This window comes from Chelonoidis abingdonii, chromosome 7 (genome assembly GCF_003597395.2).
Source record: "Chelonoidis abingdonii isolate Lonesome George chromosome 7, CheloAbing_2.0, whole genome shotgun sequence".
In the NCBI taxonomy this organism is placed as follows: Eukaryota; Metazoa; Chordata; order Testudines; family Testudinidae; genus Chelonoidis; species Chelonoidis abingdonii.
The window spans coordinates 16,359,314-16,379,479 of NC_133775.1; the positions used below are offsets into that span (position 1 = coordinate 16,359,314).

Consider the following 20,166-nt stretch of genomic DNA (forward strand, 5'->3'; position numbering starts at 1 on the left):
TTGAGCATGGAGCCCTGACATATCATAAGTGCAGGAGAGGCACAGCCCTGCGTTTGTGTCTGCACAAAAGACTTCCCATGCTGTGTATTGCAAACCAAAGAGAAACTGGGCTCCCTTGTGAGATATGAGGGCCCAGTCCTGCAAGAATCTGAGCACCCCCAATGACTTCACTAAGAGTTTCACAGGAGAAACATTCTGTTACTTATCCATGATTTGTGTATTTGTTATTGTATGAACAGCAGTGCCCAGCAAGTTGGGGTTTTAACCCTGTTTAAAAAGCAAAAGGAGACAGCATTCCCCATGAAAGAGGAACAAAGGTGGAGTTAGAGACAGAGGTATCTTAGCACACAGCCGACCATGCAAACTAATTGTGACTCTATTCTAGATCACTAGTGCCAACATTTTTAACTCCTAAATTCCCAGCCTATTCTTTGGCCACTCACACTGAGCCCTTACTATACAACAGCAATAACTATAGTACATTTATATGAAATGGGACCCCAACTTTATTCACTGGGCTTAATGGAAATTCCATTCTTTAGTATGTGCAAACAGGAGTCACCTGATGACAAAATTATACTCCGAGTACTTAAAAATAACAGCCAGGTTCTGAAAAAAAATTAATGTTAGTAGTCAGTGCTCAAAAACATCTGGCAACTTTTTTTAAAAAAGAAAAGAATATATTTCCTGCCTTGCAGCTCATGGAAAAGCAGGTGCTGGCCTCTCCATAGTACTTAGTATGAGGAAAGAGTTCTCCATCTACGCTGTCTGAGTTCATAATTAAATCCAATGACAGTTGAAAGATATAAAGTGGGGGGAACATAACACAGTAAATAACAGAGAAAAGTGGGGGTTCAGTATTGGTATAGTATAGGATGAACTTCAACAGGATGATAAGTTATGTCAATTCAAAAATACGTCACCCAAAAAATCCAACAAACATGACTGTTAGAGACCAGTATATTGTAAACAATAAATATTCATACACACACACGTAACATGTGAAGAGTAGTTGTGTTATTTTCAATCCGTATCATAGATTATCTATGGACAGAGTGCAGTGTTTTCTTGCAGTGTCCCAATAATTTTAACCACTTGCAAAAAAAAAAAAAAAAACCAAACAAATAAAAAAAAAAACCACAAGACTGTCATGGGCTTCCTACTATATCATCATAAATTTGGCCTTGATGTTTTTTGGTGACCTAGTACAGGGACTTAAAAGGAAACTACAGGGAGCGTACAAAGTTTACAGGAAACGAATAACAATGCTGACTTTGTTAAAACTCAAGTGCACAGAGCTTAAAGAAGCTGCTAAAAATGTACCTTGTGTTCATATATTTGAAAGTTGGATAAAGATTTGTTCAGATTCCCTGCATAATCCTTTCAATCCTTTTTATTTCACTCTCCCTAGAGTACTTTTATTTCATTTTGTATTTTGACTCAAGCTAATATTATGAGCATATATTCATATTGTCTGTTTAACATCAGGATTACAATTGTTAAACAGATACCTGAGAAAGTTTGTAATCCGATGGATGAGCTTATCATAATAAACGTTGGTGGCATAAAGCACCTACAGACGACCTCTTAGAGGAACTACATAGTTGACATTTTATTCCCCATGCCACACGCGTGGTGTCTTAGAAAGTTCTACAGTAATAAGAACATGTAGGGTCTCAAGGTTACATTATAGTAAACCAGAACTGAGATGAAACTAGTTAGATGTAAAGTGGTTTCCTAAAAAGGTTTGGGTATAAAGTGACTGGCTTTGTAATTTTAGACCTTGTGCATATGTAACGCCAGCAGACCCCAGTTGTCAGTGGGCGGGATTAAATCTCAGACTTCTGGAGCTTAGTGCATGAGCCTCTACTGCATGAGCTAAAAGCTATATGACTCTTAGCTAAGGCTGTAGAACAGACTCATTAATCTCTCTCTAAGTGGTCTTGGTGCCATTATATGGAACAGAGCAACACAACCAAGAGGTGTGTGTGTTACACGTAGCTCCCAGACACTGTCATTTCAGGTCTTGTATGTTAAGGGAAGTCACATAAACGGCTGCTTCACCATGCAGGAATCCAGTAAATACATAGCTGTATTAATAACCTAGGCTTGTGAGCATTTGCACAAATTAATCACTTGGCCATGGCAAGTGTACTGAGTCTTACTCCACTATAGGTCAACGTTAGAATGTTCTTCAAAAAATCAGTCCATCGCATGCTGCCCCCAGAGTCATGGCAAAGCCTGACATAGTCTGATGAAGGCTCATGAAGAAGTAGAAGTTTGAGTCTATCAGGATTCTGACAGCATGGTCTGAGTTGTAGAACTTGCCATATTTATATCTTCTGATTCCATTTGCTGGCAAATGTTAAACATGCAAATTAAAAGGAGGAAAACGACAACTAGGTCATCGACTGCTGCAAGGATTCCACAAAGAGGTTCACGCATCACGTCAAATCGGGAAGTTAAGCACATGATGGTCCCAAAGGAGCAAACAACAATTCTTAGGAAGAAGATCCATACGAGACCGCCCAGGGTGAAGATTCCTCTTAGGGCAAGATTTAGGAGTAGCGGCATGTCATAAAGGTAATCTGCAAACTAAATATTCAGTTGCATTGGGTTATGAAGTGATATTATGTTCTCTAACTCTAATTCATGGAGCTTTTTTGGTTACCAGATAAGCGTCTAATCCATGTTTTTTGTCTAAAATTTCTTAAATTGCAAGATTTACCTCTAATGTCCAAGTCCAGCTACACTGTTCACTTATTTTCCAAGATTCAGAGACAGATTTTTTTCAGAAGAGCTCAGCTCCCACTCAGATACCAAAATAAAAGATTTTCAAAACAACACCTTATATGTGGTGGTGGGATTTTTAAAGGGCATACAATTGTATTGACTGCTGATCTCTTTTGAAAATGTCATCCCGGGTGTGGGTGCAGAGTGCATCAACAGGAGACTGTCTGCTCTTTTCAAAATCTGGCCTTGGCAGCCCAATCCAGCAATCGTTATTCAGACAAACTTCAGGCATGGGGCGGTAAATATAAAAGGACCATAGGACTGAGCGCCTACTGGCAATAGCAAGTACTATGTGGGGTGACCAGATGTCCCGTTTTTAAAGGGACAGTCCCGTTTTTTGTGAATTTTTCTTATATAGGCGCTTATAACCCCCAACGCCCTGTTCCATTTTTCCACAGTTGCTATCTGGTCACCCTAGTACTATGATACCAAGATACCCAGTAACCCTTTAAGATAACCAGTTTTTCCATACGTACAGGCAATCGCTAGCTCCTGCTATACTCCGTTGCCCTATTAGTATATTAAATTGATAAACTATGTACTGATCTATGCCTGGAGTAAATATACAAGAGGAAATATAATATCTGGATTTTCCCTTGGCCATTGGAATGGTTTAACAAAGTAAGGAAAACTATTAACCTGAAGAAATAACCTCCAGCCCAGAGGCTAAAGTAAGATCTGTAGCCCTTTGCAGGCCCTCCACCAGGAGGCAAGGAAGAGCTGCCTAAGGCAGGAAATGTATTTTGTCTAGCAAGGAATGAGAATGACTTATAGAGCACATGTACGTCTAGCCTTCATCTTACACAGCTGTCCCATTGCCCGTTGAGCCGACAGGCCTGCTGGGATTTTGGCCTCAGTGGGTAGTTCACACTGTAGACATTGTGAACAGCCATGCTAGCTTCACCCCTGAGAGTTTGGCCACCTCCAGGCAGAAATATGATAACTCCCTTCTGGTTTTGAATCGGACTTAGAAGTGAACCCCTAGAGGCAAGCTAAGATCCTGGGGTTCAAAGCTGAGCCACATACTCCAGTTTGGCCCATCTCTAGTTCAGTTTTCTCTCCCTTGCCTAATCTGCCCCCTTGTTTTCCCCTCCCTTCCAGAATGACTGAGCAGGGACCTAAGCACCCTGGTCAGAAGCACCTGCCGCAGGGCACCTGGCTAATAGGAATGTTGAGCCCTGCTGTAACTGGCACAGCTTCCTTACAAAGCTACACACAATGTGAACACCCAAAGATGGAACTCCCATACTGACCAATTAGTTTACACTGTTCAGTCTCTTTTAACTCACTGCAGCTAATTAAGGGACAGGGCTAATTAAGCGGATGTAGAAATATCCATACTTACAGGTCGAGGTTGGCCAGAGAAACGCTTGTTGTAATCTCTGATGTCACGTACAATCTGTTTGCTTGGCTTATCTTGTTGATTTTCACAAGAGGCATTATATAGAAGAATCACCTTCCCATGGAAAACAAAAATGAGCGTTAGAACTATGCGGCCGAATGTAAAGCGATGCAGGTCTTGCAGCATGAAGAAAAATACTCCACTGCAATTTATTATGCCTGTCAATATTTCTGTCACAATGACCTTTGTCTGGCTCCAAGTTCTGTCAGTGGGTCCATTTCTTACATGCAAACTCTCTCCTTCTGAAAGGAGTGGATGTTCTCTCAATTTAATGTGCAGCCTCTGGCAAGGGTCAGATGAGGATAAGAAGTTCTGTCTTGGTTTTATGAAATATTTATGCCAGAGATTCAACGACTATGTGGGGGGAGGGGAGAGAAAGCACATTTAATATTTTACAGCATTCCCTGATATGACAGGCTTCAGATGATAGAGGCAAATGACTGTAGTGCCATTCCAGCCTAAATGGGTTTTGAGATGCTAGAAAATAAGAGGCTGTACAAATATTACCCTTGGTATCTCTGATCTTAATTCACTAACTGTCAAAAAGCAGATGTATAGAGTAGAAATTACTCTTACTTTTTGTCTGCAGAGAGGACAGTTTATTGCTCCTAACCAGGAACCATGTTTCCAGTATGTGATTAGACAGGAACCTACAAAAAGCAAAATTGGTATATTAAGGCATAGGGTCTGGAGAATATTTAGGTAAAAAGGATTTACAGGGAGGCCAGCTAAGTTAATAACCCCCTTTCCTCCCCTTATATCTGCCTAGATGCCACTCTGAAAAGTGACTACCTAAAAAATGGCACTGCTTCTTCTGTGTTTTCAGAGACGTATCTGCGTCTTTCAGATGACACTCTGAAGTACAATAGGACCCGACTCCAAAAGGAGCCCCATTGACCTCCACAAGGCCACTTTTTTGGAATAAGGTGCTCATCACTGTGAATAAGAGGATGAGAAACTGGCTCTTAGTGACTAAAAATTTTTTTACTCCTTTTTATTGCTGTCATCTCTGTGGAACTGCCACAGTTGCTGGATTCTGTCTGTCCTCGAAATCAACAGAATGGGTAAGTTCCAATTGCAATGCCCATCAAGGCAACGCCTCTGTCCTTATATTATGTCCTCAGTTTTACCTGCACAACTTCAATGAAGACAGAGGGTTGCACAGGTATAACTCAGGCCACAGCTTGAGGACAGAGTGATTGCACAAGCGCTGCAAAGGGCAGTATTTGATATAACAGCTCGAAACACAGAAAGAGCCCAGCTTGACTTTCAGATCCTACGCTCTGCTTGCCAGCCTGACCAAGAGAAAAACAAATCTTTTAACTTGTAAACTGATCAGATTTGCTATGAACACCAGTGAAAATAACCGTGGCACCCCAAAATGCCATTTTGATTGTCATTGTATAGAGCTGAACTGTACTTTAATTCTCTTTATTCTTAAAAATAGCCTGTACCAGCTGATGGGCACTCCTGAGCAACCCTACAATATCAAGTCTTTGGGAGTCCACAATTTAGGGAAAAAAATCAGTAATTATACTTTCTTTTTTAGGATCATGCTTCAGAAGGGTGGCTATATGGGAAACAATGTTTTAACTGATGCATATGAAATCAAGTATATAGCTATTAGGGATATTAAATTTGGCCCAAAAGTTTTTGGGTTTTTTTGTTTTTTGCAAGGGAGCCTCACCCCAATTTCTGAAACAATGACTGCAATATTTAATATTTGTTTTTGTTTGAGTGCAGGTTTGTTTGTTTGTTTTGTTTTCTACAGTCTTTATTTCTTGTTTGCATGTGCAAAATCTCAATTTTGAAAATGGACAGCATCTAGATCTAAATCCCCGTGTTGTTTGTATAAATGCAGCCCAGCACCCAGCTCCAGGTTTTTGCATGTGCAAAGCTCAGATAGATAATACTTCATGTTGGATTTCAGAGGTTGCTTTGGCCATTTAAGTCGTTACCCTGCACTAGGATCCATGTGGGCAGATTGCTTTATGCCAACCTCTCCTGAAGACAACAGAATCTCAGTGCACAATCAAACCTTAGCTTTCCAACGGCTTTTAAAGAAAGCAACCCATGGCAATTAAAAATGTTGCATGTTGAATCGTTTGTAAAGGATCGCAGGAAGGGAAAGACCCCTCTGAAGTTCAGGTATTTGTGTGTCAGTGTGTTTTCATAAATTAGACCAAATCCCGTTTTAATCAAGTTTGCTACACTGCTTTTTGAGGGAATTCACAGGGCGACATTGAAATACTCTCTGCTTATTGGTAATTAGAAAAAAAAATATTGGTTCAAGATCAGTTTTCCTCCTAACTTCCTGAACATATGGTTCAAAATGAATCTGAAAATGAAAACTCGGGGACGAACTGTATGAATTACCAATAATAATAATATATTCTGATTTTTCTGTAAATCTCCAGTTAATTTGCTTGAAAAGCTATGGGTTGGCCACATTTTAAAAACAAACAAAACTTTGTGTCCGAGTGGGATACATCAAAAGTGCTCAGCATTGACCTAATCCTGTTCTGATGGAAGCCAGTGGGCATTTTACCATTGACTTCAGTCAGGGCAGAACTAGGCCTATGCTGCACATTTTTGATAGTCTCACCCTAAAGTTTTATTCATTTAAGACATGAAAAGCAGGCATTGTGCAAGGGGCCAATTCTATATAAATAAGTATTTTACAATATGTGCACAATACTGGGGTGGGATCATGTTTTTGAAGAATAAATGATTATACGGTTGGAGGAAAACAAAGTCTAAAGAAAGAAAGGGAAATAAATCTAGAGAAGAGGAAAAGATAATATTATTCTTCACTGCTACGTCTTTCTCCTCACTTGAAAAAAATCTGTATAACGCAGCTTGTCTGATATTATTTGAAACGTGTGTTGGGGCCATATGTTTTGCTCAGATTTGTTTTGGCTTGGATTAAATTCAAGATCTTTTTCTGTGTGCACGTGCATTTTATCAAGCAATGCATGTACACCAACCCAACCCATGCAAGGAGAATCCTCAAATATTCCCATGTAGACTCTCATATAGAGGCTGGTTCCTAGGAAGTGCTCCCTGATTTTGATAAATTATTTATTTGCACTGTGCTTTTTATTGTGAAGATGGAGGTAGTGTTCTTGAACAAGCTGTGCAGAACAATGATACTTTCTAGAAACAAAAATGTTTCTGTAATAGAAAATAAATCTTCTAGCACATTTCCATGCATCTACCCACATCTAGTGCTGAGATCTGTTTTCTTTCCAAAGCACGTAGTAGTGGATGTGATGATGTTCTAGGAGAAGATGGTCCCACAACTCTCTTCAGAACGTGCTTATGGTGGGGGTGGGGGTGGGGGAGTGTCTCCTCTCTGCCACAGCAGTAGTGTCTGATGGTCTTATTTTCATTTACACTAACGTCTCTTTACACTGTTCTGCTACTGTCAAGGGAGCTTAAAGTGTCAGTTGGATGTAAATATAATTTACATCTGCTTTAAGGCCCCTTTACACAGCCGGAGTGGAATAGTTGCACAATTTTTTTGCCTATGCAAACGTGGAAGTACATCATGAAATCAGTTCATAGATTGTTCCAGTTTTATACTAGCGTAATTCCTTTGAAGTCAATAATTACATCAGCATTTTAATTCAGTTCAGCACTGGAGAATCACCCTGGTATTTAAGCTTCCCCCCACCCTACTTTAATACAAATAGGAAAATATTAAAGCTTTTATTTATGTAACGTTAAGGTTACCATTTTACACACTCATAAGTCAAGACATCTAGAAGTTAAGGCTCTCCTAGTCATCTTAACTCACCTCATGGCACATATTGGGCCTGATTCTGATCTCTCTTACTCCAATTTTATACCAGTGTAAATGTAACCAGAACAATCCCATTGAGAATTGTGGATTTTAAAAGTATACCCATAGAGAGAGACCAATGGTTCTCTTAGATATATGAGGGTAATTCAAGCTGACTTCCATGGGAGCTGTATAGATGGATGTGAGATCAAAATTGGGCCCCATGTGCGAAATGTATGTGACATTATCAATTGAACTTTACATTTCTTAATTTCTTTGTGTTTAAAGTCATAACCATCACATTATAGGAATGTGGGATTTGTACTCTTTGGTTTTGCATAACTATTACAACCTGTATTTCCTACCCTTTTTGCATCCCTTGGGCTCCACTGGAATTGATCAATATAAGACTGGCTTCAGAGGTATCTGTTGCCTGTTTATTGCCTCAAGACTTTCTGGGTATGTCAAACCTTTCCACGGCCTCATACATGTAAAGGCAGTGAGCAAACAGAAATGTTATTGCTGATTTTTCTAGTGATTTCAAATTAACAAAGATGGATGTGATCCTACTTTCAGTGGCAGAACTGCCATGGATTCATTGGGCTCACACCTGAGCCCACAAGTACGCTCATCCTGAGATTTCAGTGATGTGTGTGGTGTACATACTAGTTTACAGAAGCACTGTGCATGCTATTCTGGAAAACTTACCACAAAATAAATGTCCACAATTGGTTTCTACTGGGAATGTAGCTGTTTGGAGGCAGATTGGGCAGCTTAAATCACTGTGATAAGGAGGTTGCCAATGTCTGAGAGCTTCCTAAAAGAAGAAAAACAAACAAAACAAACATTTCTAGTAGATGTATATTTTGATTGACATATTCAGTTTATTAATAATTATTAATAGCATATTTTGTCTTCAAGCGGCTTTATAAACATTCACTACCCAACAGCCGCATGAGAAATCATCTCCACAGAAATAGATGGGGAAAATGAGGCATACAGAAGTTAAGTGACTTGTCCACTGCCACAGATGGGATCAGTGTCAGAAGTAGAATTAGGGGATTCCTTGCCTCTAGTCATGTGATCAGACCAGTAGATCATGCCTCTTTCCTGGAGGCTGTAAATGGCTTAGTCCATTAGTCGTCATTACCACTAACTCAAAGCTCTAAATTCTGCCTCAGCAGTCCAAATATTTCTTTGGCCTCCATTGCCACTATTATTCTCCTCCATCTTCCTCAAGAAACGTCCTAATACCTCAAATAGAGGGCATGGTTTCAGAGCAGCATGATACGAGTTCTAGCCTCGTGATGCTCTAGAGGAGCACTGTGAGGTCATAGGTGGCCAGGCATTTATTACAATACCTTTAGAGTATCCTAGCCTACAATTCTAATCTGTGAAAGCCATAGGGTTTACCAAGGTTTCCAGATGTTTTTTTCTAGATTACCCACATTCCCATTGCTAAAAAGCCAATCTACCTAGCATTATGTTCATCTCTGCCAGTCTGATTTAGTGAGTGGCGAGGAAACCACTCAGGTGCAATTTTTCTTACTGCATCTCAAATCCTTGCTGTCATTGACACTTTTTGCCGGCTTCACTTATTCTGATTTATGAGCTGGTCTGTAATGGATCACGAGACAGAATATGCTTGTCTTGTATTATTTATACAGATCAATAAAAAAACTTGCATTTAGGTAATCATCACTTCTCATAGCTACTCTTAAATCAGCCAGTGAAGTCAGTCTAATAACAGTGCAGTTAGTCTATCCTCCTGGAGATATAGTTATTCTAATTTTCATGTCACTCGCATTAAGTATTGGGGTCTTCTGAATTTGAACTTCCACAGATGTTCATCTGTTTTAAGGCACATGCTGAAAATGGGTAATGCCATTTGTCATTCATGTCTTATGTACTTTCAAAGGGTACAGATGGAGGACTAGCATCAATTCCACAATTTCATTTTGCACTTTGATCAGAAAGCGGTGTTAAGTATTTGTGGAATATGATGACGGACAAAATTCTATGGAATTTTTTTTTCCCCACAGAGGAAAATCAGACAAACATATTATCTTATGCAATCACCATATACTTGTCATAACTTATTGCTCAACAAGATCATAAGTGCCAATTTTCTTGTTTGCTCTGATTCGTAGTTCAAACACCAAGTTGGCATATACTTTCCTGACAAATCAATTAACCCACTTTCACACGTATTTGATCTATTTATGGAAGATGTGATAAAAGGGAAAAATAGAACTTAGAATGTCAGACATCAGCAGAGCCAGAGAAACTAATGAAGATTCAATCCCATTTAAAAATCAGGCATAGGTTTAATTTGTATTAATTTTGCTCTTCCAAGAAAAAAGAAAGACAGGCTAACGTATTTCTGCAAAGTAACTGAGCATGAATCCAGGTATTCATGCCACAGCATAGTCTAAAATTATCAGTTCATTGAGTTAATATGTTTGAAATCAGCACCCTCTAACTAATTCTTTTCTTTGCATGACAAAGATCTGTAACTAAGAGGAATACATTTTTAAAAAATAAAATATCAAAACTATTGATAACATTCTTTTCCCCCTGTAGTCATGATATTGTAAATGTGTACCTCATCTTTCTTGTACATGCTGTGTGTGAGATATATGAATTGCTTCACCCACCACTGAAATGCAGCCACCTCTGGAGTGAAATAATAGTACACAGCAACATAACACCTTGGGACAGGAAGTGTCATACCACACTCAGTTAAGTGACAAAGTAATTTAAGATGGACAGAATGTTAATTACTCCACTGGAATTTGTCCAGGTCACTGGGAACAACTGTTCTTGTGAAAAAATTACTAGGAGAGCCTCACCACTTAAAACACCCCTCATCAGAGCAGACCTGTGCAGCAGCATAGACCACCCTAACATTCGGGAATGATGCTAGTTCAGCAGTATCTAGAAGGAAGACTCCCACCTGATGAAAATCCAACACCACTTCATGGAGCAATCTGGGTTTGCCTTAAAGATCTCCTAAGAACTGACCAGGCTGCACCCTGCTTAGCTGCTGAGATACTGATAACACGGTAGCCCAAAGCAGGGGAAATGGAATTACAAACAGCAGCAGCAGCCCTGAAAAATGACTTCACAGTAAACAGATTTTAATGCAATATGACTTAAAAAACACACGTGGCACAGCACATTCATGGGGGATACTTGTAAACTCTTATTTTATCAAAGTTTGACATAAAGGGGCAGATCCTCAGCTGATTTTTATTGTCACAGCTCCATTGATGGAATTATGACAGTTGAGGATCTCCCCAGAGTCCACGGCCTTTCTTTACATGCGTTGCATATTTTACCTAATTGGATTATCTATCAGCCTTTCCTCTAAGAAAACCCTCACTTGACGCTTTAGCTGATACAAAAACAGGGAGCAACTGTGTTTCTAATTATGTAACTGAGCTATTGAATCAAGGGAAACCCAGCATCCCCAGACTAACTGATGGAAATTCTGAAAAGCTCACCTGACTGCTGGACCTCAAAAAGTATAAACTGCTTGGGTATTTTATACTGAAATAAGTTTTAAAAATAATGAACTTACAATAGGATTCCTAGGGGACAAATGTTTATAGTCTTTTTCCAGATAACTCATCTTCTGCTGACTTAAATTTGCAAACCTGTAAAAAAAACAAAACAAAACACCAGTGTTTATGCCATTTAGAAAATGGGAAACTGATGTTACTGTGTTGTCATGCAATATTAGTCCCAATTCCTGAGTTGAGTCATTGCAGAAATGGGTGCATACACTCATCAAGTGATAAGCTTTTTTCTAGTAGGAGCTGCTATTAAGTGATATCATGTTTAGACATTGAAAATACTAGCCACTATACTCAAGGCATCATGTGAATCATTTTTTTTTAAAACATCAGAAAGTCAGATGACAATCTCACAATGATCCCCTCATTATGACACCCCAAGAATATGTAAATAAAGCCAAGAAATTTAAATATAGCGCTACCAAGCAAGCAATTATTTATCTTCTTGTGATATTTACTTATTGAATGAAGTGAGATGGAAAATTCTTTAACTCCTGCAATGTGATCTTACCACAATAAGATTAATGTGTTAACTTTCTTGGTCCTGAGCCTGCAAGTTGTTCTACGTGGGCACACCTCTGCACCTATACAGGTCTCTTGATTTCAAAGGTGCTCCAGACAGTTCAGGCATTTACCCACATTGGGACAATTGCAAGATTAAGATCTTATTTTGTTTCATTCTATATTTCATGCAGTATCACAAATTTCAAATCAAAAGAAAAAGGCCAGACTAGAATGGCAGTACCTTAACTGAGATAAAAGCCCTAACTGAAATTACTGGTTACTCAGAATGCAGAGGGCTTGCAAGATTTGGCCATATATTGTAATAATCTCTATTAGCTATAAAAACAGCTTTCCTGCAGTAGAAACAAAATCTAATATCTTTCTGTGGATATGCATCTTAGAAAAGGACAGCCGTGCCCTTTGGGGAAGAGGGTGAAAGTGGGTACGTGTAGGCTCTTAGTAATCATTATTAGAGTGGCTTGTTCAACCCCCTAGATGTTTTTGTCTTTTGACTGGGGGAAATAGGTCCATAAAAATTAGCACACTTTAAATAAACTAAAAATACATCTGAAGAGCTTTCATTGCTTCTTGCCCTGCCCAGCCTTTTGGAATTCTTCAGATTCTACAAAATTATCCAGAGGAAGACCACTCTGACCACAGTTACAATGGCTTTGACTTTTCCCTGGCAGAGTCAAAGACTGAGGGCCAGGTTCTGAAGCTGCCAGTGGAACTTCTCCAGGGTTATAGTGGTGTAACTGATGTCAGAATCCATCCCTAAAAGGTGCATTTCTGATCCTCCATATAAATGTTTGCACCTGCCTTCTGGGAAAGAAGGCTGGGGGCTTTCTAGTGAGTGAAACAAGAGAAATCTCCTATTCAGTGGCTACAAGAGAAGTGTTTGGGTCAGCCAAGAGGGCTAGATTTTGTAATTTTTGAGTGATAAAGCTGTGATTTCCAAAGCCAGGTAAGGGATTTAGATGCTTTGTTCCCATTACAATTAATGAGAGCTGGACAGCCTATATCCATAAGGCAGTTGAGTGTGGGGGGAAGTCTCAGCCTGACTGCCAAGCAGGTAATGAATTTTGTCTTGTCATATTGGGTTTCCATACTGCCAGTGTTGTACATGGCAAAATTATTTACACAAAATGACTAGATACTAACAGGGAAAGACTGAAAAATACCACTTATATTCAAAAGCTGTGGGTTTTAAAATCTATTTAATACATGGATATAAAAGCACTTTTTCCTGTATGAATTTTCTTGTATATGTCTACACACAATATTGTAACACTGTATACTTCCCTTTCAACATAATGGAGTCAGTGATCTAATAAGACTTATCCACTTGTAAGTGTTGTGATCTTGTGACTGCTCTCAGACAATACATTCTAGGTGACAAGAGGCTGCAGGTTGCTGTTTCACAGTTCCTTTCTCAGTGATATTTCTACAAACCTCCAATGTTCAGTCTAGTTATATTTATATAAAAACGGGGTGTGGATGGATTTTAGAAACCAGAGGTGATATCTATCACTGCGAGAAAGGAGGAAAAACTATTTTTGTTGTCACTGATCAGTGGGCTGCTCACTGATCTGCCCCCATGGGAAACAAAATTGCTTTTGTGAAAAATGCATGGGCCTGTCCTTGCTCCCATTGAAGTCATCGTCAGCAAAACTCCAGTTGATTTTAGTGGAAGTAGGAACATACCCCAAGTATAGTGAGGTATGTGAGGAGCATTCAGGTATGCAGCCTTTTTCGCAGGGGCAACTAAAAGCACACCATTTCCAAACGGAGGAATCTGTGGCCAGTGCACTACTCATTAATATAGAAATAAAGTGTCATCACTGGGAAAGGAAATAAGTAACTTAACTCAGGTGCCTCTTCCTCTTTTGTTACCTTTCATTGTCATACTTAAGAATTAACCCTTTTTAATCAATAGATAATTTTCTGCTGATGCAGGCCCGCCTTTTGTAGCCCAAAGGAAACCAGGGACAGTCTTGATAAATCATTTGTGTGCAGTGTCTGGAAAGATGACTTTAGTCAATATTAAATATTCAAGATGTGCTCTTTTTGGTTAATGTCACAACAATCCACTATGCCCCCGAGAATGATGCAAAATATGTTTGGTGCAGAGGCAAGGTTCAATATTAGTGTTCAATACAAGAATATCAAATAGCTTCCTTAGCGTAGAGGTATTAACTGCAACAAGGTGAAAAGTAAGTTTAAAGAGGTCAGTTTACATTGATGATTATTGCTCACCTCAGTGGTCCTGTGAGAGGTTTGGACTCTGCTCCTGGAAACACTGACAGGCATGGGTAGCCTTACTCAGGTGAGTTGTCCCACTGAAGCGGCACTGCTCATGTGAGTAAAGCACCGTATCTATGTTTGCAGGATCTGGGCTGGCTTTACGCAGGGTGAGATTTGAAACCACTCACTAAAGGATTGATTATGCCAGGTGGTGTCGGTGAGTTGGTGTGCTGGTAGAAGTGCCTGATAAAGGTGATACATTCTTGTAGTGCACCTGGAGGTTTAATTCTAGTCTAAGTGCTTTTGCAGGTTAAAGAGAAGCATCTTCTTGAAGCCGGTTGGATTGCTGTAGTGATCTCTCTAAGCAATGGAAATGTGATGCCCAGAATTGGGTAGATTTCAGCAGTGCAAAGGACTTGTGGATAATGGGGCCAGACTACTCCCATAAAAAATGAGTTGAGATAAGCTGCATCCTTAATCTCTGACCTGAGTCTCCCACATGTAGTTTAAAGTGACCAGTGGTTTAAAAAAAGAAACAGACCTGTCATCTGTTTAACTTGAACTAAATCCAACACCTAAAATAGGTCTCAGCAAAGAGAAAAGAGTTGGAATGCCACAAGGGAAATAGTCTGTCCCTGAACTGTGCGTGTCCTTGTTAATGCATTCCCCCCTGCACAAGGTTTATCAGACCAATCTACAAACCGAATCATAATATATCTATTAACCTTGCAGGTTAATTCTTCTATTTGCTAGCCCCATATTGCTGCTGACCCATTTTGTCTTGAAGTGTTTATTCTATTTAAATTATTTATGTCCCACTAGAAAGTTTAATTTAAAAAAACAAACAAAATAAAGGGGAAATTACAATTATATTCTTAATCTAAGATTATTTTAATTTATTTTTAACATGTGAAAAACTGGTAATGATTGTCCTTTCATTGCTGAAAATTACCAGGAAACCAGTCAGCCACCCATTTGGGGGTATACATTAGGGACAGACCAAGACAATCCATTATCCTTTGACATGGGTGGCAGATGAATGCTAACTCTTGTCCGAGAGGTTGCCAAAACGCAGGGCCTGATCCTCCTCTGACATTAGTGTAACATCATTAACTTCACAGGGGCTACTCCCTAATGTATAGAGGTGTATCCGAGATCAGAATCAGGCCCATGATATTTTGTATGGCCTCTTGTGAAGAACTATCACAGTAGGACAAGATGCGGAGCAGTAAACTGTTTAGTGACCATTAGTGGCAGATATACAGCAACGGATTCTCAGCTGGTGGGAATAGGAGACCTCAATGTGGGCATCAATAGAGCTTTGACAGTTTATACCAGCTGAGGATCTGTCTCACAGTAAACTATTTTCTTATAGTCTATTATTCTGTGGGGAAAATGTATGATATGTGCATTTATTTAATACATTGGACCTGATTCTGATCTCATTTATGTTGTTGTAAATCAGGAATAACCCCACTGATGTCAATAGATATAATGCTGGTATGAGATCAGAATTAGACAAATGATGAAAAATATATCTGAAAGAGTTAATCACATCCCATAGTCAGCACCCACTTCATAACTCCAGAAGTCCCATTGTGTTAGTGGGGCGGAGGTGGAGGGGTAGGGTAAAAGAATAGTAGAGTTAAGATCCTCCATGCAGATCTGAGAGCAGAATATATCCTTATTGCTGATGAAAGAATATGATATGCTACCCTTAGCACCTCTTGGTGGTAGCATAATTTTATGTCAGAGATTCAGCTTTAACTAAATTAAAATACTGTCCTACGCTGCAGTGTTTGCAGTCCAAATATTTCAAGTTTATGGTAGAATTTAAAAGCGAAATTGACTATAATCTGACCAGAAACAAGATAACCAGTGTGACAATAAATTAGAAGGTTAAAATGTTAGTTTTACTAACCTCACGTGTTATTTGCAGCCTGGACATGAAATCTGATTCTTTAAAAATATTAGCCAAAAATTTCAAATCTATGTGCTTAAAGCTTGGCATGAGAATGTGCATTCAGGTCCTAAAATGCAAGGTCTGATATTTCAGTGTTGTTCTTCAATTCACACTGACTTCACTGGGAATTGTGAGTGCTCAGCATTACTGCAAATCAGACCACAGTTATTTAGGTACCTACCTACAGACTTAAGTGCTGAACTTTACAAAGCTAAGTGAGAAAATTTGGGCCATGATTTTAACCAGACCATGTCCCTATTAACAGGAAAAATAGATGACAGCTCAAAAAGACTTTCTAAGTCAAGCTTTTCCCAACTGGAAGAGAGCTAGAACCCCTTCTTTATGCAACATGTGCTTGTGACAGCCTTTGAAGACTAGTATATTAAAAATATCAGAATTATACTGGATGTTGATATATAATGCTTGATGTCAAATCTTACCTTTGCTACTGGTTTATATGGGTTGGTTTAGTTGTTCCTTTTTAAAATTGTTTGGAGGGTGTCCCTTTCTGAAATCAGACCCTTATGTTTATATACTTTTCTCAGAGAGCACAGTTATGTCCTTAAAGGCCAGATTTTCAAACAAATTCTGCTCCCATTTAAGCACCTAAACAAGGGCAAGATTTTCAAAGGTGTTCAGTCCCCAGCAGCTCCCAATATGACACTTAGGGTCAGATTTTCAAGAGAGTTGAGCTATTTTATAATCTGGTCATGTATTTTGAGGTCTAAATGCAAGCAAAGCTCTTGGGGGATAGGTGGGGTGGAGAGACTGTCTCTAATTGTATGTGCTGAACTATTTCTGAAAAATTTAACCCATAGTGTTTAGCTGGCATTATTGTGCCTTGCATATGGTTAAGAGAACACACAGGAATTGTGTGAACTAGTTGTTGGAGCATTGAATGGGGAGCCAGAAGATGTAATCCTTTTTCTGCCTCAGTGGTCTTGGGAAGATCACTTAACCTCTCAGTTTTACATATGCAATTTTTATTTAATTTGAAGCATGTAATACTTGCCTAACTCACAGGGGTTTTTTAAGGGCATTAATTAAAGTTTGCCAAGCACTATGTAGATGAAAAGTGTTAACTATTATTAATGCTTTTTGTTAGGAACATCTGACATTCAGAATTAAAACAGACCTCTCTCTGAAGTTTAAACTTGCTAGAATTTATGGTACCACATTATCTCAGGGTCAAACCTGTGATACATGAGCTCTGGCTGTGTTTTAAAGTACGGTGCTTTTAAAACTGCTGCTAGGGGTGCACATAAATAATACACTGCAAAAGCTGATTGTACTGTGCTGCAAACATGAACATAAGTTTCAGCAATTGGACACAATCACTATTTAACGTACATGTTAAGACAATCACCATTTAACATACATATTAAGCAAATTAAAAATATTAGACATCCTGCGAGGAAGGAGGAATTGGTGGTGCCAAAGTTTCCTCTTTTCAAAAACAGATTTAAGTTTAGGTTTCCAATAGTTAAAATGCTATGGATCTTTTTTACCTGGAACATTTACTCTACTATAAAAGACCACAGCAATCATTCGAATGCACTCATCTTACCTTGGTTCTGAAGGTCTGCATAAAACATGGCTTAGCATTCCTACTTTTATAGTTGTGTGAAGGGCTTTAATAGCTAGACTTCTTCTCTCTTCTGCCAGCTGACAAGGAAGTGTTATGATCTGGGGTCATCACACACAATTCATTGAAGCAGGCTTCAGCTTAGTTAATTATTAACTGCGTTGCCTAATGTCAAGGTTTTGTAAGGTTGTCTAAATTCCACTAAGGAAAGAAACCTCTTTTCAAATAAAGCAACTTAGCTTTTTCTTTTTTTTTTTTCTTTTTTTTTTAAGATCCCCCAAGGGTCCTCTAGAATTTTAACATTTTTTTTAACATGATTAAAAAGATACACAAATGTAACTGCAATATTGCATTACTATCTTCAAATATTAACTTGATCAAGGTCGTGCCACTAGTATTGTGATCATATGATACAGTAGCAGCCTATCTAGTGTGCAGATAAGAGTTTAGCTAGAGTACTGCGGTGAAACAAGCTTAATACTTGCCAGACACTTGTGACAGCTTAATATTGCATAATGATTTAAATTGATTGTGCAGCACACAATCCAATTTAATCATGTGATTTGGGCTTTTTTGGTCTACAGCAAAAGAAATAATTACCCCAAAGAATGTTAACTGATAGACCTGTAATCTTCATAGAGGATTTGTCTCTTTTTCTGGTATACACCTCTCAGGAAAAGGTCTAGCTAGTCTAAGAATACATTTTAATTCCTGTAAGGTTCTTTTACAATTTATTGAGCAAAGCAGAAAAAATTAATAAGCTCTATTAACGGCTCAGTCCTGCATAGCGCTGAGCCCTCAGGCCTTGATCCTGCAAAACATTTAAACACGCTTGATTTTTCAGCCCTTGAGTAGCCCCCCGACATTTATGGGGAAAAATGTCAGCAATGTAACAGCATAATGGCACTCATAGCTAAAACTGGTCCTTGGAATTGTTCTTGTGAGTGACATTCCTTACAGCAGTTTTGATATGGCAAACAAAGCACTACCCTAGAGATTAATGACCAGATGGGATTACTGCAATTGCACAGCACTCCTTGTTAGTTACTAATCTCTAGGAATGCCCTCCACTTTGATCATTATAAATATAATGATGACAAATTACATACCTGTGTGCGTGGCTGTGCACATATGCACATACCCGTGTCAGTCTGTGTATAATGTACATATCTAGAGTTTGTTACTCGTAGGTGTGTGTATAATAAAATATATAATGTGAGTTAATTATTATTGAAAGGTGCCAGACTGACAGCTGTGGAGGCTGAAGTCTATTTATCTAGGGAACAGACACTGCACAGACAATGGCTATGCAAGCTTTCCTCCTGCTCCTCTGCCTTAACTCTGACATAGAGATACCAACACCCATAGGAATCTAAAGGTAGTTCATGCTCCAAGCCCCTCAACAGTCTGCTCAAGCTGTGCCATCTGTGCTAAGATTGGCAGCAAGGCTGTCAGTTGTTATTGGTTGTGATTGTGTTTTTGAGATGTGGATGCCTAACCACTGGGGAACTGGACAAAAACTATCAAAGCCATTTTAGTTAGATCACTAACTGTGGTCACATTTGATTGCCAGTAACCTGAGCTAGATCTGAACTGGTTTTAACGTAAAGGAGAAAGGCTGCCTCTCATTAAACAAACAAAATGTAATATATATATAAACCCTTCTTAAAAGAGTATGTGAGAAAAAACAGACTTTTTTCTACAAGCAACATTAACTTGAAAGTTCCGAGGGCTGAGTGAGTGGTTTGTAACTGCTAATGCCATAACTAACACCTCCCAGTCTTAGGAACGGGAATGATATATTCCGCATTGTTTCTCTGGGCAGAAAGGTTCACTTTTTCCCCTTTTTTGATCCCAGCAAACATTTGGAATTGATAATATTAGAATGGAATTCCTGGTTTCAATTTTCCCTCTTACATTTTCACTTCATTACTTAGCTGCCGGTTCAGAACAAAATTCCATCCCTTCCACTCGGTATAGTTAGAGGCTAGCAAACCTTCACTCTCATTACTACAGAATGTACTCTGAATACACAGATTAGGGACAGGAAAAACCTGTAAAGTGGTATGAATATTAAAAATAAATCAACAGTTGAAACGTGACTGCCAGCTGGTAACAGCTAGGTGGATGGCAAGCTGGGATATTATACAAAAACATGCTTGTTTTATTACTGCTTCATTTTCCCATCTCCCTGCCCTCCTATTTATTTCATTAACCCGATGTGTCTTGGCACAAATCTAGATCGTGAGCTCTTTAGGGCACAGGTTAACTTGTTCATTACAGATCTGTATGGCATGCAGCACAAAAAAGTCC

General features: G+C 39.0%; 1 protein-coding gene across 1 annotated transcript; it reads right to left on the reverse strand.

Moving 5' to 3' along the window:
- On the reverse strand, positions 1 to 17,908 carry LOC116830048 (E3 ubiquitin-protein ligase RNF170-like). The gene is made up of 6 exons (XM_032789241.2): positions 17,836 to 17,908; positions 11,563 to 11,638; positions 8,688 to 8,796; positions 4,772 to 4,845; positions 4,139 to 4,249; positions 1 to 2,595 (listed from the first exon to the last, which is right to left on the reverse strand). Exons 1-6 carry the CDS (start codon positions 17,871 to 17,873, stop codon positions 2,290 to 2,292), a joined length of 714 nt encoding a protein of 237 aa, XP_032645132.1. The 5' UTR covers positions 17,874 to 17,908; the 3' UTR covers positions 1 to 2,289.
- Positions 17,909 to 20,166: the final 2,258 nt, after the last annotated feature.